This window comes from Conger conger, chromosome 4, assembly GCF_963514075.1.
Source record: "Conger conger chromosome 4, fConCon1.1, whole genome shotgun sequence".
In the NCBI taxonomy this organism is placed as follows: Eukaryota; Metazoa; Chordata; class Actinopteri; order Anguilliformes; family Congridae; genus Conger; species Conger conger.
In genome coordinates this window covers 39,806,476-39,830,379 of record NC_083763.1, presented here as the reverse complement: position 1 = coordinate 39,830,379, position 23,904 = coordinate 39,806,476, and the positions used below count along the sequence as shown (strand labels likewise).

The window sequence follows — 23,904 nt, the reverse complement described above, 5'->3', positions numbered from 1 at the left end:
ATTGACTGATGAGACCAAGATTAACCTCTACCAAAGTGATGGGAAGGGCAAAGCGTGGAGAAAGAAGGGATCTGCTCATGATCCAAATACAAGCTCATCTGTGAAGCACGGTGGAGGAAGTGTCATGGCTTTGGCTTGCATGGTTGCTTCTGAAGTGGGCTCACTAATGTGGGCTCACTGATATAACCCATCATGGTAGCAGCAGGATGAATTCAGAAGTCTACAAAAACTTTCTGTCTGCCAGCTTACAGAGAAATGTGGCCAACTACTTGGGAGGAACTTCATCATGCAACAAGACAATGACCCAAAACATGCTGCCAACACATGCTGGTAAGTTTTAGACTGGCCAAGTCAATCACCAGACCTTAACATGATTGAGCATGGATTTCACCTCCTGATTAAGGGGTTGAAACAAACACAACTGAAAGGCTGCAATAATAGCCTGGAAAAGCATCACAAAAGAAGAATTCAACAGTTTAGGGATGTCAATGGATCGCAGGCTTGATGCAGTTATTGCATGCAAGGGATTGCTACCAAATGTTAAGTGTTATTTACTTTCATTTTTTCATACTTTCTGTTCCAGTACTTTTGCCCACCTACAAATCGGGTGGTCTGATACCAAAGGTCCTATGTTCTAAGTAGGTTAACACATCAAGGTATACTAGAAATAAAAGCTGAAATTCTGAACTCTTGTCTCATCTTTATCTCAACCACAAATGTATTCAGTGTATTGCAAAAACAAAGCTTTGCTGTTCCAATGCTTTTTGAGGGTGCTGTATATTTGGCATTAAAGCGGGGAAAAATCAGAAAATGTATATTGTTTCTAGGTCCGTCTATCACGGATTTGGACACCACATGATATGCATTATTGTCACACCTGTTCCCATTTAAACTGGGCAGGTGAACTCAATAATGGGCTAAGGTGATAGAATGTTAATTAAGTGACTCAATTAGGTGACTTAAAGCCAGGATGTGTGTTCAATTTGCATTCAAGTACAAATGACTCAAGCCCGGATCAGGCCCACAGTGCACAAATCTTCAAATAGCATTTTCTGTTGATCATTTTTATGACAAATTACCTCCCACATTATTTGATTCTTGTTGCAGTGGCACTGCTCATCACATGTGTCTAAATGAGTATCATCTCTTCTTGATGTTGGCTGGAGCCTTTATGGGATACAGTTACAGTCTTCTTGGACTGGTTAAAAATATGAACTACGTTTCATTTCACACCGTACAGGTACAGTGAATTTAAATTAATTTCATGTTGTCCTGTTACGAGTCCAGTTAAGAACCTTGTAATATGTTAATTGGTTAAGCTGCATTATTGTAAGGGTTGTAGACACAACCACATACATGTTTGTTTTGTTTAATTTCAGCAATTCAAGTACCTGCGTTTCAAGGGAGCTCTGCCTCTGGTTGTGAAGTACAGTGCAATTCAGTCTTTATATTCATTACGGAACTATTGCATTTTCTATTTTTTCCTGGGTAAGATCTGAAATACTTATTTAGAAGGACAGCAATAGCTTTGTTTAAATTAAAAAATATATTTTTTAAATTAAATTTGTATTTATGTTTTTGAAATATTAAGGATATGTTCCCAGAGCCTGGATCTGTACCACAATGAACCTTCATAAAAACAGGTGAGATTCTTATCACTGTGTGCTGTAATATTTACTCTTTGTGAAGGAGTTCCTTATTTAACTGAAATAATAATATTATTAATAATAATTATAATAATATGTGACCCATTCTATTATAATTAGTCAGAAGTCACAATGGCCAGTTTCACCTGAATTAATGATTATGTATAAAATTTTCATTTTTGGCTGTCAACTTCATTTTGTAGAACAATATCTTGGCTTTCATGATCTATCTCTTAATGCCACATTTAAATGCAAGATGTCAAAGTGAAAGTAGCCCTGGGGTTGAACATTGTTTGGAGGTTATCCAGCTTGTCACCGGTCATCAGTCACCATGCAGTCACACACTCACGTCAGCTGCTTTCACAATGACAAGCTAATATATTTAGCTATATCGAATTTTACTGAAATGTTTTGTTTTTTTCCATAAACTTCCTGGAAAACAAGATTTGACATCATTCTGTTCCAGCTGGCATGTATTTATATGAAATTTTCCGTTCCCCTCCAATCAATATCCTTTTCATTAAATGAGGAGGGGGAAGCAGGGCTGTAGCCTACGGCTCCCCCCCCCCCCCCAGAGCCGTAGGCTACAGCCCTGCTTCCCCCTCCTCATTTAATTAACCTCAGTCAAATCGACTTCCCACCCACCCAACAATTCCCAGTTTCACTCGCGTATACGTCATATCGCGGAAGCTAGTGCTGCTCTTACTTCTGTTCAGTGTGTGTTTCATATAAAAATTACCCCCAATACTATAAATGCAGTATGCTCCTTTATCCATGACTTTTCCTAAAATCTGTATGGAATTGGGCTGCTGTGGGTGCAGAAATCAATGATGTAATGTTGGATAAGAGGTAGTAAATTTCTAGGTACTAAAAAAGCGCCAGCCTTTCTACCACTACATGTTTGTGTTTCTCTGTTGAAGAATAAATTTACTTGAGTTAATCCAGAAGATAAAATTAACATAATATCAGTGCATAATATCTATCGAAATTCCCATTAGAATCCTTGTTATCTTGCAAAGCAGTGGGAAGTGGCTGCAATAACCATAGTGACAGTAACTGAAGTTAAAAAAATTAAGTCTTGCTGCTAGTACGAAAAGAAAAAATGGGTAGGCTAAATGCAATGATATGTTGCTTTTAATTGCTTTTGGCCATCGCGGAAAGAGCGTGTGTTTGTTTTGATTAGTTATGCTCCAAAACAATCGTGGAAAATAAACAGGGAATTAAAGAGACTGCCAAAAAGAAAATCCCATGCGACTTCTGTGACAAACAGTCATACAATGAATTATGCTTCTGGGAGAAAAAAGCGGTACTGGTTCCTCCAACACAACGTTTCCAGATTATCTCGCCAATACTGAAGCTCATTGCAATGTTACATCTCGCATTTATTTCAGTCGAAAATAGCCGCCTCAGCTGGAATATATACACATTTTGTCCTGCACTGGATACATGGCAGCCTGGATTATTGCCTGTCTAGCATCCTGCTCCACTGGGATTTCTTTGTGCTATTAATGTCATTGGAAATTCATGCTGTTAAACTCTGTGTGATGAGATATTCGGTTATTCAAATAACCATGCACATCCATAATGGCGAGGCGTTCAAATAGTGTTACCATCAAGGGTGTAGTTGAGGGTATACGCCTTATACCTATTGTTATACTTATACCTACGGTTTCTAGAATTCCACCAATCTTGTTTGAGTGTATCCGTTTGAAGAGAGTATCTTGCGCTCTGATTTCAGGCAGAAATGCATTTTGAATAACCTCATGTGAATGTTGATGCTGATGAGTAAGAAGTAGTCCGATGCTAACGGCATTAGCACATCATTTCCTATCACATTATTAGCGCAACAAGTGAATATGAGACTAGCATATCTCCCCACTAAAATGTGCATTTTTGAGCTCTGTTGATGTTCGTGAGTAACTGTTGCATTATATTTGGAAGGAGACATTGCGGTTTGAGTTTTTCAAATCTAAATTGTCAGTGTATTGGTTATCAGAAACGGAGCGGTCCGTAGAGGTCCATTACATCAGTGAACTGAATCTAAAAAAGTTATTTACATCTCAGTGAAAATATCTGGATGCATAGATAGTACTCTGAGTAACTGGGAAACATACTTGAATTCAATTTCTGGGTGCCCCTTTACGTGAGCATAAGCATATGCCATGAGGCATCTATGTAAAGGTGGCACTCAATGAAATATTTATTTTTCTTGTTTTCCCTGTCCAGCTCTGTCAATGCCCTGGACACAGTGGCTGGACTCCTGGACTTCTCCTTGCTTTACCATCTATGGATCAGTAGCACCTTCCTCTTTGTCATCTGGTACACCACAATGCTTCTCTTCAAGATATACATCACTGAGGTCTGGGCGATTTTTCATTAAAACTGTGTTCAGATTTCCTTAGTGCTTGTTTAGATGTTTGTGTTAATTTCTGTAGACCTGAAGTTATTTCAGGTCTGTTAGACTGGGGGTAGAGAATGGGTGTTAGGCTAATTGATGTGCCCATCCACTCTGAAGGTATAAAAAATGCAGCGGACAAAAAAAAAGTATTCATTTTTAAAAATCACCTGTTTTCCTTCCACAATATTAGGGATATCCCACATGCATCTTATGAATCTAAACAGAAATAAGCTAACAACGTAACTAGCTAACAGTCCTATAGGCTGACACCTGCACTCAGCAGGTGTAATCACACAGTCACTCACTAATGGTAAAACATATTTTCATGGCATTTTGCAACTCTGTGATCACGTAGAGGTTTCATTTATGGATATGATATTTCAGTAGCAATCTATCAAGCAAACTAGCTACAACTAGCTAAAATTTGGCCGTCCCTGGTTTAAATGTCTGTTACAATTCATCTGTATGTGATGGAAAGCAAGCCTGAGTTAAACTAAAAGGTGATTACTAAGGCCCAGACCCAGGTAATTTGCTCTTTAGGGCTTCAATGAGTCAGATGAGTATAATTCCTGGGCTGAACTTTTTAATTTGAAGTAACTCCATGCCTTCAAACTGCAGTGGCTGTCCTCTCTGGTCTTAACAACCATGGGTTCCTCTAAACAGTTGTCCAAGGATTTCAGAATGAAGATGGTTCATTTCCACCAAGAAGGTGTCAGAAACATTATTAGAAAATGAAAACCGTTCAAGTCAAGGCAAAGTCTGGAGGACCAAGAATGAGTTCAGATAAAATGGCCTGTGACCTGGAGAGAAATTCTCAAAGGAACCCACACATCACTGCAAAAGAGCTGCGAAAAAGAGTAGCCCAGGTAACACTGGTCTTGCTGTTCACAGGACAACAATACAACATATTTGAAATAACAGAGACCTACATGGCAGAATTGCCAGAAAGAAGCCTTTCCTACAACTTCAACACAAAAATGAGGCATCTGAAGTATGCAAAAGAAAATGTTGAGAAGCCTTTTGGAACAATGTGCTTCAGACTAACTAAACCAAAATTGGACTTTTTTGCCATCTTTTGGAGAAAAAAGGTGAAGCCTTTATCTGTTATCTGCAACTGTTAAGCATGGATGTGGATCCTTTATACTTTGCAGTTGTTTGCACAGGAAATATTGTGCGAGTGGAAGGAAGAATGGATTCCACCAAATGAGAAATTGAGACATTCTAGAGGGTAATGTTCGAAAGTCAGTCCAGCTGAAATTGGAAAGAGGTTGAGTATGCCAGCAAGACCAATTATCCAAAGCATACCTCAAAATAAACCATGAAGTACCTCCAGGAAAGCCAGATGAAGGTTTTGGAATGGCCAACTCAGTTCCAGGGTTCCCAAAATTTTGTGCAGGGCCTTTTTTTTTATTATTTTAAGACTAACAAATTAAAATAATCTTGCTATGTTTATATAGCATTCCATGTAGAGGTCAGGGTTGCTTCTGCTCACTTCGATATTAATTGTAAAAGGCTTTTTGACTAGGGGTGCCTACATTTTTGCACATTACTGTATGATGCCAAGTGGAAGAGGGGAACCGCGAGGAGATAACCTTTTCATTGTTGATTATTCACTTGTCTTCCCAATGACTTTATGTTCAAAAGAAGTTAGGATATAATCAGTTCGCTAGGATATATAATTAATCATGGTGCCACAACATTTATTCGCTGATTTTGTTGTAAAGTACCTCGCTAGTTTGGACTTTACACTTTGTAAAATTGGTCCTTGGGATTTTTCAGCTCATTGGTTAGCTTGAATGTGAGGAGTTATATGATAGAATGCATTGAGAGTAAGCTTGCCAGTGACAGTGATCCGTACAAACTTGTATGTATTCAATTTTTTCTGGCGTAAGATCTTGCATACTTATATTGCAAATCTGCCTTGCTCTTCTTTCTGTTGTCAACGTTAGCCCTGGTGGGTAATAATCTTTGGCAAACAAAAAAGCGACTTGCCTCTCTCCCGATCAGCTCGATTTGAGCAACCATAAACATAAAATTAACCATCATGAATCTGTGTTATCACTGTATTTGTGATTTATCATTGACCAATAAAACAACGTTTACGTTGCGGCAGTGGGCTGCTTGTCCTCCAACATAGCAGATGAGTCAAGGTCGCATACGATCCATACTAATGGGGTTTAACCCCTTTGTGCAGATTCCCAATCTGAAAACCCTTTCTCATTTCTGCAATTTTCTGTTTTGAGGCTTTAGAACTCCAGAGGTGAGCATCACCGAGACATGAGAAATGGCTACATGTAGAAGTTGACCCCTGGTTGCTGATGCAGGGTCAGTTACATGTGATTAAACTTGCAATTGGGCTCTGAAAACCAATCCTAGATCTGCATGTCAGGGCACCTTCACCCTGTAGGTGTGTATCAAGGTGCATCCAAAGTATTTTTTTTTAATTGCCTACATTTCCTATCTCTCCAGTCAATCATTGAGAAGACTGGATTGTGCACTGTGCGTCACAATCCAGAAGAACACAGAGTCTGTTCTTCTTACAATCAATCAATTTTGTTATGCTGAGTGTGAGTGTAAATATCAGCATGCTGGTTGCATTAAAGGCATACTATGCTGATTTCCACCTTTAGAATATTATAAAACAGACATGCACGGTCATTACTATAATACACTGAAAACCTATACCTATGTTCTGCCCCATACCCTGCTTGTCTACATTTGTCATTCTAAAAACTCCTCGGGCCGCTTCTGGGCTTGGGCCGTTCATTTTTGTAGCGCATCTGTACATTTTTTGCCTAAACATGTAAACATGTAGTCTTGTTCAATTATACATAGTCTATGGGGCGACATGGCTCAGGCAGTAAGAGCAGTCGTCTGGCAGTCGGAGGGTTGCCGGTTCGTTCCCCTGCCTGTTTCGGAGTGTCCCTGAGTAAGACACCTAACCCCTAAATGCTCCTGACGAGCTGGTCGGTGCCTTGCATGGCAGCCAATCGCCGTCGGTGTGTGAGTATGAACGGGTGAATGAGAAGCATCAATTGTACAGCGCTTTGGATAAAAGTGCTATATGAATGCCAACCATTTACCATTTACATAGTCTTCACCTGAACTTGATATGTGGTCCAAGCCCACTTTCACACAGCTATGTCCATATTCCTGTGTTGCCTGTAACAGCAGTGCTTTGACAGCTTCCCCCATCTTTGATTTCAGTACTTCCCCTATCTTCGCTGCAGTATGACTTAGGGCTGCAACTAACAGCTATTTTGATAGTCGAATAATTCTGTGATTTACTGAAATGATTAATCGACTATTCGGATTATGAATAGCACAATTACTCAATGGCTCTTTAGCCATCAGCTTTTAAATTTAGCTTGAGGTCATTTTAGGCATGTGCTAACGAACAATAAAGTCAATAAATAGTTCATTCAAAACTACATCTTTTAATGAACTTTCCCGCTGATACAAAAGATGAATAAAAATTCCAATATCCATTGGGTATTTTTGTCAACAGGATCACAAAAAAATGTTATTATACCAGGGCTTATACTTAAATACTTGTTTCTGATTGGCTGGAGGGGTGTGGATTTTCCAGTAAATGCACAGTAATAAACCAAGGCCATGAAGTGGAAAGTGCCACCTAAAAAGAAAGGATTCTTTTGTCTTTTTAGCACCAATGGATACTATAATTATTATGACAGATAACTTGCCAGACAATGCAGTAAAAAGTGGTCTGTCTAAAAACGCTTGTCTTGACGTGACAAAGCGCTATGCCTAGATAATGTTTTTCCCTTTAAATAAATTCTCGCCCACCACAACGAGAACAAGTTTAAGATGCCGTTTTCAATCCGTTTTTTACCATATCACTATAGAAACGGTTTGGTTTCAACAAATGAATATGACATGGTCTAGTCATAGTTTCCACATACGTAGGTTAAGTTGAAGACTAAGGACAGTGTCGCTAACATTGATGTTCACACTAAATTAACATTAACTAAGATGGACACTGCATGGTTAACATCAGCTAAACTCTAGTTAGTGACAGGGGGTTAAGTTGTAGAATAATGGGCAAAAACTGCGTTATTTGAAAGATTTATCGAGACTGCAGATGGTGATCGCGAATTGCTATTCGCTAAATTCCACTGAGTTAGCAAGGTTCTCACTTAGCTATATTCTGAGGATGTGCACATGTATAACAGTAACACTATTTTCTCCAAATACTAATTTTGGTTATAGCTGTGGTATATGCGGAATAAACCACTCTAGTTCTAAGGAAATAAACCACTTCAGGGTGGTTTTTGGTCGTGAAGGTGTTGCCATCGCGCTATTGTATTGTTCACTTCATTCCGGTCAGCGGTAATGCCTACATGTCAGATCATCACGCGAAAAACATGTGATGTCACCAACTAATTGACAATTAAATTCGTTGACAACTAATTTGGTCGTTGATTTTTGTCGACTGCGCTGATTATTCGTTGCACCCCTAATGACCGATGAATAGTGGATGGGTTTGCAATACAAAGCATTCATTTTTTTGTATTTATGGGATGGGTTGTGATTATGATGTGGGACTGGGTGGCTCGGGAGGTCCAGCCGTCGGTCGATAGTGAGATGTAATTGGCAATATTCAACCTCCGAGTCACGTTTTGTATCTCTAAAGGGCTGGAACTGTTATGACTGAAATGTGCGCTCACGTGTTAATTAGCTTCTGAAATCCTTTGTTCTCAACAACTGATAACAGCCTAAGGTTACGAGTCATATAAACGCCGATGCATTTGCTGATTTCCTTTAGTCATGTACTTGATAGGAGTAAAGGTGTTGTAAATGGTTGACGTAAAGTCGTTTGGCTAATTTTAAAATATGTGGTTGTGAATTTGCGAATAGTTTATTTTGCGATACATTGTTAAGCTCTACCATCCATGTTGTCACGTCGTTTTCGTATTATGATAGACTCATGATATTTGATCCCACCCCTATCATTTCATTATACCCAGTAGTGCAGATGAATGTCTACCAGTTTGATCTTTGTGGTTTTGTCGATGTTTTTATCAAACATGACAACAAAGCAGGTGGCCTCGCAGACTTGGCCACTCAGTTGTTTAATGATGTATGGAGCCAGAGCAAATTTGATCATGTACGCCGTCTTGTTGCTTCCACATGCGAATATAGCCGTGATCTCAGTCGAGAAACATTGTTTTGCATATTGCGCTAATTTCGTCATTCAAAGTATATTAGTGGTGGTCCAAGACATTTTTGCATTCACCTCTTTTTTTTTTTTTTTTGTACCTAAGTTATGAAAATGGTTTTCTAAGTTGTATACTTCCTTCATTTAAGATGTTTTTTTGCTCACTGTGATGCTCACATCTGGACTTATAAAGCCTAAAATAGACCAGGATTGGCCAAATTTGTCATCTCTGTGAACAGGTTCAACTAAGCTAGTTTTCCCAATGCTGTTGGTCACTTAAATCATGGGGGACTTAACATAGTGGGGTTTTTTTTTTTTTTTTTTTTTTAAATACATGAAATTAGTTGTGTAATATGCATTTCATTTTCTTTGGTCTTTTTCTGGATAGCAATTTTGTCCCAAAACTTCTGGAGAGTACTAACTTCTCTGTAAAAGTTCACTGTTTGTACCAATTTGCATCTGTTTTTCTTTGAAGGCATACAGTGTCCCTGTGCAGTCATCATTTTCTGAGGAGACATTCCAATGTCTACCTGCAGTTTTAAGTGGCAAAGAAACAATCATTTTAAAGGTAAGTGCAAATTTGTTTTCAGCCAAGAGTTAAATATTTTAGTTATTAGTTGGCTTGCCAAAGGTAAATTTTTTATTTTTTTAAAGCTAGAAAAACCATCAACATCCCTATATTTTTTAAACCTTTTCAACTTGGATTAAATCAATGGATACTTGTTTGTACAGGCCCCGTTGTGGTTACACCTTACAAACATTCAAAATGCTGCGTGAGAATAGCAATGGTTTCAGAAAAAAGTGCATGTCATTATCAGTCATTATTTTTATACTGGTGGGAGAAATTCAAAATTTCTGCGAACTACCGTTGGCTGGCAGTTCATAAAAGTATCCAGCTATGTCCCTTCAGTATTATCTACAAACCTCAAAACTCATTGCCCGGTGGTTCATTCTACAGCAAGACACTGATCCCAAACGTACTGCTAAAGCAACAAAGGAGTATTTCAAAGTTAAAAAATGGTCACTTCTTGAGTGGCCAATTGAATCAGCCAAGCTGAAGATGGCTGCAATACTGGCCTGGCAGAGCATAACCAGAGAAGACGTCCATTAACTGGTGATATCCATGAATTGCAGTCAAATGATATGCAGCAAAATACTAAACAGGACTACTTTCACTTACATAACATTGCTGTGTTCCAAACATTATGGTGACCTAAAATGGGGGGACTATGTATAAACACTGCTGTAATTTCTACATAGTGAAACCAAAATGTAAAATAATTATTTTTATTACAAATCTCAAATTGTGGAGCACAGAGGCAAATGATGGGTCTTTGTCCCAAACATTATGGAGAGGACTGTAGTTTTGCGGTGGACATTTTCCCTTTAACATTATTGGAACTTTATTGGGCTTGCTTTAAAATTCTAACCTGGTTGTTACAAATCTTCCAACAATTACAATAACTAAACTACATTTACTATGATACAAACCACCTGTACTTTGTAGTTGTGTTACTTGTGTTACAGGATAAAACTAAGTGTTACCTGCTTGCTACAAGTGTTGTCTGCGTTGAGCGCTTGGATTTGTTCTGGCTACAAGGTGGGCTATGCTGAAGCAAATTAATTTATTGTTGTGATGTCATAACTTCATGAAAGTCCAAACAGCTCGTTTAAATGCACGCTTTCTTCAAATGGATTTGCGCACCTTGCGTTTTGATACTTTCACTGTGTTTTCATTATGCCTTCAACACCTTTATAATCCACAATAATCGTATGTTTCTATTATGAAGTGACTGACTTGTTAAAACCTGCTTGCACAAGATTCATATTCCCGCAATGGAACTCAACGAGAAGCACAAATCAGGAAAAGAGGGCTGGATCTCTTCTTCTGACAATCAAGGTCTCCTAGTCCTGCGTAGTGTAGTTCAGTTTCATTTCACAGTTCAGTTTCATTTCACAGTGACTCATCATTGGAAGTTATTGTTTGATACCCGTGTGATAGCAGAAACGATTAAGATAATGGAATTTAGGCTAGGGAAACTGCACAACCATTATCCTGTTCCTTTCTTTCGCTCTCTTACTTACTTAAGATACATGCATATCTTTTAATCATCTCAAGGTGCATTCAGTCAGACACTGTGGTGACACACAGCTAAGGCATCGAACCTTGATGCAGGCATCAGTCCGATGCAGTTACACACTGAGAACCGGGGTTTGCATCCCGGCCCGGCCCTGCCAAAGCCGAGTTTGCCCGGCTCACATGGGAGCGGTACAATGGCCAACAAAATTGGGGAAAAAATGGGGGGGGGGAATCTGAAACAAATTTGAAAAGAAACTTTGATCATTCACAGTTCTAAGTCGCGTTCTCGGAGCCCCAGTCAACATAGAAGCTGACTTCCAGTTAATTTTATGAGACTGTTCAAGTAGTTATTTCACCTACACTAGTTAGGAGAAGGCAAGCAATTCATACAACAGTGGAGATTGCAATACTGTACAATGCTTCTCTTTATGAAAAGCTGGCAGTTTTTTCCGATAGCCCACAAGTTGTTCTGTTGGCTATTGAATAAATGATAATTGGTAGTTATCGAGCTTTGCTGTTGCAAACCTTAGCTAGCTAGCTTACTTATTAGGCTTACTTATTTAGTATAATGTCAGCTAATCATTATCTTCATATTTGTTTTATTCAAATTTTATTTGCCGGCTTGTTTGTTTCCACGGTATTCACAATTTAGCTAATGGAATCAATGCATTCAAAACGATATCCCATGGCAATCGGTTCTCTCTGCCAAGGCAATCTCTAAGCTACTGTTGCTCTACCACAACCAAAACCAAATGCAATGCTTTTAAAACTACAAAACGCGTAGCCTACTGAGATGGAAATGCTTCAATTAAAGGTACAATCGGTAATTTCGGACCTCTAATGGTCAAGAGAGGAATTGCGGCAACAAACACCCTCAAACCACAACACTGTTTATCCCACCCCTTCTCTGTGAACGTGCTGACATTTAAACACCATTGGTTGTGGTAATTGGAACACATTTTCAACCAATGAGCTTTAATTATTGTACAGCTATACGAGTGCCGGCCCGTCAACTGCCTGTGTTTATAGTCCTTAAACTCGGGTTTCAAAATATGCAGAGTGAGTCAACATGTCAGTGAGCTTATGTTATTTTAGCTGACTGCCGCAGGATATTGGAGTTGGAAGTAAATAATGACTTTCAGCTTTAATTTTTTTTATACTTAGTCCCTCCCAAGTATAAAAAGGGGCTCAAAAATAATTGGACAAATTAGACAAACATAGATTAAATTGTCATTTTTTAATACTTGGTTGCATATCCTTTACATGCTGTGACTTCTTGATGTATGTGACCTATCAACATCATCAGAGTCTGAATATCATATTTTCAGGTTGTCCATGTACATGGATCTCTCTATGGGACTTGGGGGGTGTGACTAGATTCAGCTGTAAATTATGCTGATTCAGTATAGAACACATTTATTGGCTAAATGGCTAAGTCATGAAGGGTCCAAGGTATCACATGAGCATCAAACCATCATGCTGCCACTAGATATGCAGTAGATGATTGGATCACCTCAAGGGTAGTTTCTCCTGAATATTTTTTCCATTGGGTTCTGAAGGAGAATTATTCAGGAGAAACAACCCTTGAAGTGATCCATCCATCTACTGCATATCTAGTGGCAGCATGACGGTTTGAGGCTCATGTGATACCTTGGACCCTTCATGACGTAAAGCCATTTAGCCAAGAAATGTATCTATACTGTATCAGCATAATTTACAGCTAAACCTAGTCCCACCCCCCAATTCCCATAGAGATCCATTCAAATGCAAAGTCTTTTAGTATCGCTTGTAGGATGGTAAATGGTTGGCATTTATATAGCGCCTTTATCCAAAGCGCTGTACAGTTGATGCTTCTCATTCACCCATTCATACACACACTCACACACTGACGGCGATTGGCTCAGGAACACTTCGACACAGCCCGGGCGGGGGATCGAACCGGCAACCCTCCGACTGCCAGACGACTGCTCTTACTGCCTGAGCCATGTAGGACAACCTGAAAATAAGATATCCTGACTCTGATGGTGTTGATAGGTCAAAGGATATGTAATGTTAATTTTTGTCCAATTATTTTTGAGACCTTAAAATTGGGGGGTCGACTATGTATAAAAAGAGCTGTAATTCCTACACCGTTCACCCGATTGAGATGTAAATACCCTCAAATTATAGCACTTTTAGCTCATATTCTTCATGTTATTTACTGAGCTACATCAGGGTCTGGCTGAACCAGGCTCGCCCGGTCTTGTTAATCTAGATTAGGGGTGCACAACTCTGGTACATATGTCAGGTAAGATATGATTGAGTCAATTCAATAATTAAGACCAGAAGTTGGCACAAAATCCAGAAACGGATCGGCCCTTCTTGTGCACCCCTGATCTTGATTCAATTAATTTGGTAACATAGCTTGCTGTAGCTAAGTTGTGGCTACTTGGCTAAAGATGTTCACCAACTTGCTGTTTAGAATTTTATGTACAAAAAAATATTACTTTCAGGTTCATAACTCTAAGTGATGCTTACGCCAAAATCAGCTAAGGTTTGTCCATAACTTTTCTTGATGTATTTATTTTTTATACTAATTGTATAATTTGTTCTCTCTCTCTTGCACCAAATATAAGTTTTTAGCCCTACAAGACTTGGCTTTGTTGTCTCAACACTCCCCATCAAGAAGACAAGAAGTCTTCAGCCTGAGTCAGCCTGGTATGTATCATACTTCAGGCTTGCACTTTCTGCATTTGTGTGTGCAATTTCTAGCTATGCCATATTTAGTGGGCAACCACCATTGATTGCAAACTAGATATAAAGAAGTCTGGTGTTTATATATATATATATATATATATATATATAAACACCGAGCACTTTACAAGGAACATTTTTACTTTATTACACCTACTTATTCATGCGATTATCTATCTAAGCAATCCAATGCATACAATCATGAGGATACTGGTCAAGTGCTCACTGAGTGTATTTTTTAAGACAAAAGGATTTGTGCATGGCACTTTAATGACTAAAATATTTCCTTCCAGGTGGTCATCCTCATAATTGGAGTGCCATATGTAAGGAGTGTATGTCTCTTATCAATGACCTCACTCAGAGGCTGGTGGCTTACCATGAACTTGTCTCCTCCAATGGGAGGGCCAAGTCACAGTCCACCACCAAAGATCAGAAGTCCACCTCCTCAGACGGCTCAGGTACAGTACAGTTTATAGTTTTCTGTTTTCTATTTTAAAAAGTATCTTAAGTGAAATGTTGGTGTCAATTTTTCAGTGTCATCAGGTATGGAAGAACTGGCAAAAACTCCCTGGGTTACTGAGGCAATCAAAACCCCTGGAGTTGTGTCCTTAAGATCTGTGACAAGCATGTCCAGCCCCCAGGCAGCGAACATCGCCACCAAGTCTGATGGTCCCTTTGCTTCTCCTGTCATGAAGCGCCTGGTGGGGGTGCAGGACCCCTTCTCACCCTGGTATGGCTCAGTTCAGAGCCCTCATATGACAAGGAGGAGGCCCAAACTGTGGACTTCCTCTACGGGTAGGAATAATTAAAAATTTGTTATACTCTTATGTAAATGATAGAGACTCCCAACTGCCAGAGGCTTTATATTTAATTCCCAATATTCTCATGCTACTGGACAAACTGCTCATATGTTTGCTATAGATGCTGCAATTTTTTATTGTACAGTCAAATGCTATGTATAACCTAAAACAATGGCCCAATGCCAAGTTCTGATGGGCATTATTTTCTGGAATAGTATAATTTTTCCAAAAAATGTACATGGCAATATACTAGTTGGAAGACAACTAGCATGCTTTGTGCAATTGTTTGTGTTGCTATTGCTAGCTGTTAACAACATTATGCTTTCAATCAATGCGTTTGAAGTAAGTCGATGTTATATTACTGCTTGACTAAGGGCCTTAAGTCGATCAAATATTTTTCTCTTAACTTTCTCAGAACTCTAGTCCTCATGCATGCTGCTAATTTGTTCTCCGCTCCCCTACTTGCAGTTAGAATAAGCTCTTTGTATTCAAGAATATGATTCTGATTACTTATACAGGAGGATATGCAGCTTATATGATCACTTATACAAAATATATGACAATAATAAAAACAGGTTAATACCAAAAGATAATGGTTTTACAAAAATATATAATGTAATAAAAAATGTTTTCACATGTTTTTTTTTTTTTGTTGGCATTAACATTTTCCCAAATAACTTTTGTACAGGGAAGGTAACTTTAGATAACATGTTAATGTCTGCCTACCTGTTTTAGACCGTACAACCGTAATCCCCTTCACCTGGCGGCATACAAATTCATACCTTTTCCATATTTCCCTTGTGTCAGCCAAAGCACTTCGGTGTGTAGGAGAAGACTTTGGTCCGCTCCCTTTTCAGTTCATTGAATGGAGAAGAGGTGGGACTTCAAAGGCTGTGGTTTAATATAATTGAAATCCGTGGCTTTGTCTATTTGCAAAGAGAACGTGCAACTTTCAATTTCTCTGTCAGAATTATTTTGTTAGACATGTTATCTATTCTACTTTTTATTGTGATTTAAATGCAGGGACTTTTTATATCTTTTCTGCGGCCTTATCACCAAGAATAATGCTTATGATTTTGCAACATGCAGGCAGGGTCTCTCTGCTAGTGCAAGGTTTTTTATTTTATTTTTTTGCTTTGCAATAAGCTCCACTATTAAGTAACTAGCCTCCTGTGCTGTATCCAATACCTTCACACAGGTCAGCATGCAGTGTTGCTGCTATTGATTTTGGTCTCTTGACCTCTTGAAGAGGGCCACATCTTTATCTTTGTGGTGGGGATGTTTAGTTTCTAAGTGCCTCTTCAGTTTACACCATGCTTGCATTAGCAAACGTTTTCCTGCAGATGAAGTGATTATTGCCAATTGTTTTTCATTAAGAAACCATGCCACTGCATTTAAAGTTTTTTTTAATGAGGCATTAGGTCCATCAAAACCTTTTACTTTGCCACACACTACCTTGCCACCTGGCACAAGAAAACCAATGGTACAATAGAGTACCAAAATGACTTGATTGTTCAGGAATTGATGTACTACAAGGAGATAATTCTCAACCAGTTGAAAATAGGACGATAAATGTAAAATTCTTCTCCAAAACTAGAGAACGGACATATTTATTACTTTCATTGTGTTTCTTCAATGCGCTCTTGTGCGAATTGCATATAAAACCCTAGAAAGTATGACCAACCACCATGTTACTCCTTTAAAACAATCTAGCAGGATTTTATAAATCAATATTGCATTACATTATTAGCATTTGGCAGACGCTCTTATCCAGAGCGACGTACAGTTGATTTGACTAAGCAGGAGACAATCCTCCCCTGGAGCAGTGCAGGGTTAAGGGCCCAACGGCTGTGCGGTTCTTATTGTGGATTAGAACCACCGACCCTGTGTGTCCCAGTCATTTACCTTAACCGCTACGCTACAGGCCGCCCTGCCCCAATATCGGATCATTCAAGATTAGAATTGGATTTATTTTTATTTTTTTTAAACCCAGCCCTAATTCATATGATAAACACTCTACATTTTAAAACCTTCTGGTGCTGCTCAAGTTAAAACCGCATGACACAGTTACTTGAATGCATGCTGTACTCTGAATTAATTTTGTCTTCAACTGCAGAGTCTCCTCTAAATGGCAGTCCTTTAGCTTCCCCTGCTCAAGCGCCCATTCCTACTCCTGACTCCAACAAGCCAGGCTTCCTCTCCCTGTGGGTCCATAACAGACGGGAGCAGGTAAAGTATTATTAGAGTTCTCCCTCATGAGCCCAGGCACTCTGTGTATTGGTTCTGCTTTCCATATGAGCTTTTAGTCAAATTAATTAACTTTTTAGTCATCTTTTTATTAATTAGTTAATTAAATTCATAAAATTGACTTGATAATCTTGAATGGTTTGAAATTCCCTGCAACAATACATTTTCTATTCTTATGATACAAAAATATTCTGTTCCGTTGTTATTTTCTCAAATGTTTCATTCAGGTTAAAAATTTCTTGGCTAAGCGAGTACTGATAATGTACTTATTTAATAAGGTAAGGTGACGTCCATGCTCAGAGGTGGGTGGGAAGAGGCTCTCTGCATGCCTTTCTGACACTTCTAGTAGCTTAGAATGAATTTGTCCCGACCCTAAGCATTCTGCTCTGTCCTCATGTCCGTTGGACCTGGCTCATAGCAAGACATTACTGTGTGAACATGCTGAGATTCACTGCTCCACTTAAGTCAAGGCCTTTAACTCCAAATTGCTCCAGGGCGGATTGTCCACTGCTTGGTCTAATGAACGAAGTCACTTTGGATAAAAGTGTTAGCTAAATAACACATTTTTTATGTAAACCATACCTTTGTTAGCATAGCTGCTAGAAGCCAGTGGTCATGAGGGTGCGACAGAGGAGTTCATTGCTCAAGCAATTGGGTCCTCCCCCTAGAAATCTGACCTAAACAAGCACAATACTGTTCAGCTGTAGAATAATGTCTGGTTTGAAAATTGTGTGTGGGTGTGGTGCTGTGGTAAAGTTTCTGCATTTCAAACTGTACGTCAGCTGCATGCCCAACCTATTTTAGCTATTTGCTTCTTTAGTTTAATCATGCTGCCTTGACAAGCATTTAGCATCACTTATTCTAATTTTCTGTAAAACCTGACTAGTTTAGAAAAAACTAACACTAAAGCCTTGTGCACACTTCACGATTTTTATGTTTGACATGCCACTCAATTTGCCAAAGACACACTGAAATTGTACCTCATCTAAACATGTAATATGATGTTTATTTTTGTTTGTATTTTTTTTGAGTGAGTGGTTATAGCCTTGAGTTATAAATTATTTTGTAAAAAGCTTGAATCTTTGGGGTGTTCACCACATTCCAATCAACCAGTTTTGAAATTTCTGCTGTTACTTCCTCGATGGGCTTCCTATTGCCAATGGCAAGTAACCCTTCTGTAATCTAGTGGAGTTTGACACCCCTGCTCTATGACTCTACAGCACTTAATATTCAGTGCTTTGCCTCTGTACTTTCTGACTTTGTCTGTAATCCGTTTGGGCCAATTGTATCAATGTGCTGTCATTCCAGTGAACAAGCACTATCCATTCACCACCACAAACAAGGCTGTTATTTTTTGCTATCTGCTATGATGTCTGCTGTGTGGAAATCAGAAAGTAGTATTAGAGAATAGTGCAAACCTCTTGAAAGATGCTCAATTTCATTTTCAGTGGTGTGAACTTTAACAAAGCAGCCAGAGTATATGCCAAGCATTATCATCAAAGACTAGCAGTTGTCTATTGTCCAATGCATCATGCTTGTATCAGATGAGACTGGGCAGAGGGTGTTAATTGGATGAAATATGCAATAAACAATGGTAGCACTCCGTTTTTCACGCAGTGTTTGTTGCTTCCACTCAGTTTGGTTGCAGGAACACTGAATGTCTGAGTTGAGCAGTCTCAGAACGCTGGCGCCATGGCCACTAGGGGTCTTGCGCAAATGTGGTTAACTAGCATTAAACTTCATGGCAGTCTTAAAGAATCGTGAAGTGTGCACTCAACTAAAAAATATTGAATTGCAAAAAAAGAATTTCAGTTGATTAAATTTTTATTTATTTATTTTTACTTTTGCTTTATTTTGATGACTAATTTTCCCTTCTTTCCTTGCAGCTTCCAGAAGCCTCCAGTCAAGCCCTTTTTGCTGACAGTCAAGCTCACATTTGGGCATTGGAAGGTCAGAAATGAATATGTTCATTTGTGTTTTTTTATAGAACATTTGTTGTTTGCTGAAATTTTAAACAAGGAACAGTGGCTGAAAAAAGGTGCTCTGGGTGTTTTCGGTGAAGTATGCCAACTAATCAGTTAATTGGAGGTACACTTAATGCTGTGGCCTGTTTTGTTTATGAAGTAACTTGCAAGTTAGCTGGGAAACTTTAGGAGGATGTCAAAGATGAAAATAAGGTAAAAAAGTAATGTAGGTAATTAAATAGGAAATTTCCTCTTCTGTTTATCCTTATATTTTATGTGGATTGTTTATGCATTTCCTCTCTTCCATCCGCCATTCTTACCCCTTTTTTATTCTTTTTTTGCTTCTAGCCTTGTCCCATCTAGTTGCGGCCTCGTACACAGAAGACCGGTTTGGTGTGGTGCAGACTACATTTTCCAGTATACTGAGCTGTATGTTGATTTTGCAAGAGGTAAGGCAGAAAATCAGTTTTAAGCTATATACAGTTGTGTTCAAGAAAATAGCAATACAACATCAGTAACCTGATGAACCACTGTTATTAGTAGTAGTGATATTTCTGCATGGCAAATAATTTACTTGTAGATGTAGTAGTGTAATAGAAAAACAATAATACTGTCATGACACGCACACTGCCTGTTCTGAGTAATTGACTCTTTCATTGAAAGATTCTATGTTACTCTCTTTACATGGAACAATGTGTGCTCTCCTAATGTTCTTGCCCACCAGTCAGTGACCGTTTTCCACACAATCTTACTGTGTACCACAGGTAGCACTGATTAGAATAGGCTGTCACTAATGTCTGCAGCCAGTACACCCCTAGTTGGTAGCCTGGGGACACTTATGAAGCAGTAATCCAACTGTACCTAACTTCCAGACACCAGTGCCTGGTTGCATGAAACACCTTAAGTGTTTAACTCTGACACTTAAGGGTTGATTCCCCCTTAGCTTAGGGAATTACTTGAGGGTGTTGCATGTAAACTCTTAAATGTTTTTCTGAGGTGAGGGGAACAGTTAAGTGCTCTGCTGCCATGGTAGCAAATTCGACTGTAACCGTGGTTGCGTTCTTAGTGGTTACGTTCATTGACTTTAGGCTATACACAGTTACAATAAGAAACTGACCCCTAACCTACGGTAGACTTTCCATTAAAAATGGCTACCTTTGGACCTCAATATCTTGCTCATTTTAAAACCAAACTCAATGACATTTCACAGGTCTACTATAATGGCAACAGGCTCGGCAGCATTATAGCTACATTGCGCCATTTGTGTCATGGATACCCCTATGAACTATTTTTGCACAAAAACAACAATTTTAATCCAATGGATCCAGACACAAGGCACCAGGGTACTTTCAAAGTGCGCTACTCTAAGATGATGAGTTCTTTCAATCTTAAATCTGCCCAGTGGTGAGCACCTGTATGACATACAGCATACAGGGTTGTCGCAGATAACAGTCAGAGATACTGATATACTGATGCTGTGCCGATACCTTGGAGAGGAGGCAGATGTTACCGTTAGGGCTTGTCAGGTTAGTTTCCCGTTTTTTTTAGGCTTTCAGCAAATGCAAACATTTCACTTAAAACAACGTTTTTTGTGATTAATATTATGAATTCTGAACTTGTTTCTATATACAGATACTTGAAGATTCAAATCACACCTAATTTATAATGAGCACTGCATGGGAACACTTGAGTTGTCCTTGGACTAGGGCTGAGAAATGAAGCTGAAGATTTTGTACATTGCTAATAAGCTTCACCTTAATAGGACTCATGTTATAATTTTATCTATAGGCTGTGGACAAACACTTCAAGTTGCCACATGCCTCCAGCAAACCTGTAAGGTCTTCCTTCAACCTTGAGGATACAACCTACAAAACTCTACGTTTCGCACTGAGAGCTGCCCTGAAGACTGCCATCTATAGGATTACAACCACTTTTGGCCAGCACATCTAGTAAGTTTTGTGTTTCGCCTTAACTGTTATTGTTGGGATGAAAACCATCAATGGTGCATACATGTTGTTTATTAGGAATCCATGAGTTATTCAGTTCCTTGTGCAGGAACACCCAGGTTTTATGTGTATACCCTATACCCTGTCAAAATAGTTATTTAAACTAATTTAAGTACCTTGTTTGTAAATCAATTTGTAGAAAAGTATATGTCTGATTTCACTGAAGTATTAGAATTGGTGAGAAAAGGTGAGACAACAGCGGAAGTAAATATATTTTTTGAGCAGCTTTGAAATATAAGTGATTAAAACTCAGTTGCAAACTCTGTTCTGACCTGTATTTTTGAAGTGAAATATGCATGGTCAGAACAGAGTTTGCAACTGGTTATTAAAATTCTAGTGCTTTAATGTCCTTAAAATTCAGACCGCTTAAAAAAACTGATGGGATTGAACTGGGCTCTGTGACATGGAGTCACAGGCAATTGTTGTCTACTGATCAATGAGGTCTTTATATTAGGTCTTGTATCACAGTTTTTGACTTTGTTTCATACTATAGGTTCAGAGTAATTTGTTTCAATCAGTCTCATTCAGATACTTAATTCCAGACAATTCTGTTATTAGAACCATCTTTAATTTAAATACATTATACGTTGCTATGGTTGCTATGGCTGCCTGTACTCCAAGGAAATTGTCACATGATTAAGAATGATCCATAGAACACCTTTGTGGTAGAACGGGAGATTCGCAGCATGAATGTGCAGCTGACAAATTTACAGAAATTGCATCAACATGGAACAGAATCTCGAAGGAATGTTTTCAACATCTTGTGGAATCCATGCCACGAAGAATTGAGGCTGTTTTGAGAGCGAAGGGAGGCCCTACCCAGTATTAGTATAGCGTTCCCAATTAAGTGGTGTTGTATTGTGTGTGTTTATTGTATACAGCCTTTGGTCTGTATTTTTTTTTAGTAAGGATGGCAATAATGCTGGAGCCCATTGTGAGGACTTATACAGTGATATAAGAAATATTACTCTGCAACTTACACTAAAGTCAAAATCATTGGGGCATCCTAATTAGTGCAGACTTATTAGTCAGTAACTCCCATAATAACTATCCGAATGGTGTTGTTCTGGTTCCAGGCCGAATCGGCATGCTGAATCGATGTGGTCCAAAAGTCTTGAGTTGACTTGGAATGACCCAGCTGAGAACAAGTATTTATTTGTAGATAATGGCCAATATGTATTTTTTTTCCAGGGTACCTTTCATTGCTATTTAAAGTACTGCTTACATCACTCTTTCTCCTCTCTTACAGTGCTGTGCAAATGTCAGCAGAGCATCGAAAGAGGCTCCAACAGTTCATGGAATACAAAGAGTAATTCTCTGCCATACCAGTTTGTGCCTTGTTTCAGTCAGTGTTTATTTGAGTTATACATATTTTTCTGTCTTGAGTTACAATTTACAAATTTCAGAGTAAATCTAGTCTCTTGTATGATTGGATTGGTATTACAGAGATGAGATCGGTTTGATTTGCTCTTTTTACAAATGATGTTTACTTTCCCAACTGTATGTAATCTTGGAAGTGTATGCATAAAAAAAAACCTTCTTTGTCTGTGTGGCTTGAAATTAAAATGAACATTTTTCCAGAATTTGGATAGGTTTATTTTGAAAGTTTCATGGACAAGCTAATAAGTAATCTACTTTATGTACATATGCCACTTAAATGTCTTGATCTTGCTCATGCCACATATGCAGACTGGAAAACTGAATAAAGTTGTCATGGTTGAGGAAAAAGCTAAGTTAATTTTAGCCCCCATTTGTCCAGACCATTGTCTAGAGGTTTTAACCAACGGAACTCACATCTACTGGTTCTTGTAATCACACTCATTGGATACACATGTATTCTGCCGTGATGTGTGTAATGAATAAGAAGTAAATCTTACATATCTTATCAGCAGTGTTAAAGAAGCCATGAATTTCAATTCTTCACTTATTTATTTTAAAATATTGCGGGGTTTTTGGCTTATGAACAAATGAACAAATTGAACAAATAACTTGCCCCTCTGCAATAGTGTGAACTAATATTTGACTTACTGTTTATTTTCTGTTTGCCTTTGAGCTGTCCTGTCCATATTTTTGTCATTTATCAACTATATACTGTTTTTGTGACCAGAATGTTGAAAAATCCAAATGTTAAGTTTCTCCATTCAACTTCATCAAACTTCAATATTGTTCTCTTGGTCATTTTTTTTGGAATGTTTAATAAGAATTTTTAGTGTTGAATGGGGCTAACGATATTCATTGTGCAAAAATGACCATTGATATTTGTTCCCTCTGATTAAAAATAATACTTAATTTTATACCATTTTGCCTGAAGTGTTTTATTTGAAGGTTACATTTTTGGTACAGTATGAGCATTTTTTCCTGTTTTATTCACTCATTTCATTTTTTGACAAATTAATTTATCGATTCGATTCCATTAACAGTTCTCATCAATTATTTTTGTTTGGAGGAAAGAAGATATTTTCAAGGTCCCATGTTGTGGAAAATTAAATTTCCCTTGCTATTTGGATTATTACAAGCTTATTGCTGCCAAGTAAAAAAAAAAAAAAAAAAAAAAAAGATTAATGAAGTTATGACGTTCTTACTTGAAAAGATCCTGTTATTTCATGATAAATATCACGTTATTACATAGAGATCACATAACGTACATTTCTATACCTCATCACATTAATTCATGCAGTCTACAGCTGCAATTGTTTTCACTTTCACTCTGTTACTCTACATTATGGCACATTGGATATAGTTGATTAACTTTTACTTTCTTCTTGGATTAAGAAGTTATTGGCATGCTGACACTGTTAAGGGTTCTTAAATCTCAATGATTATACAGACAAAAGAACAAATCTGATGTCAC

At 38.3% G+C, this 23,904-nt stretch overlaps 1 protein-coding gene across 3 annotated transcripts in view; it reads left to right on the top strand.

Moving 5' to 3' along the window:
• Positions 1–23,347, top strand: part of ndc1 (NDC1 transmembrane nucleoporin) — a 29,622-nt gene extending 6,275 nt beyond the window's left edge. The window contains exons 5-18 of one of the 3 annotated variants that reach the window (XM_061239378.1): positions 1,108–1,240; positions 1,380–1,488; positions 1,592–1,643; positions 3,873–4,005; positions 9,699–9,791; positions 13,919–14,000; positions 14,330–14,494; positions 14,580–14,831; positions 16,953–17,065; positions 17,311–17,361; positions 18,970–19,033; positions 19,396–19,496; positions 20,836–20,996; positions 22,303–23,347. In XM_061239378.1, coding sequence (XP_061095362.1) covers positions 1,108–1,240; positions 1,380–1,488; positions 1,592–1,643; positions 3,873–4,005; positions 9,699–9,791; positions 13,919–14,000; positions 14,330–14,494; positions 14,580–14,831; positions 16,953–17,065; positions 17,311–17,361; positions 18,970–19,033; positions 19,396–19,496; positions 20,836–20,996; positions 22,303–22,366 — 1,573 coding nt within the window. In that variant the 3' untranslated portion in view covers positions 22,367–23,347. Of the gene's footprint in view, positions 1–1,107; positions 1,241–1,379; positions 1,489–1,591; positions 1,644–3,872; positions 4,006–9,698; positions 9,792–13,918; positions 14,001–14,329; positions 14,495–14,570; positions 14,832–16,952; positions 17,066–17,310; positions 17,362–18,969; positions 19,034–19,395; positions 19,497–20,835; positions 20,997–22,302 lie in introns of all 3 variants that reach the window. The other 2 variants (XM_061239377.1, XM_061239379.1) reach the window with 2 other exon arrangements.
• The last annotated feature ends 557 nt before the right edge of the window (positions 23,348–23,904 follow it).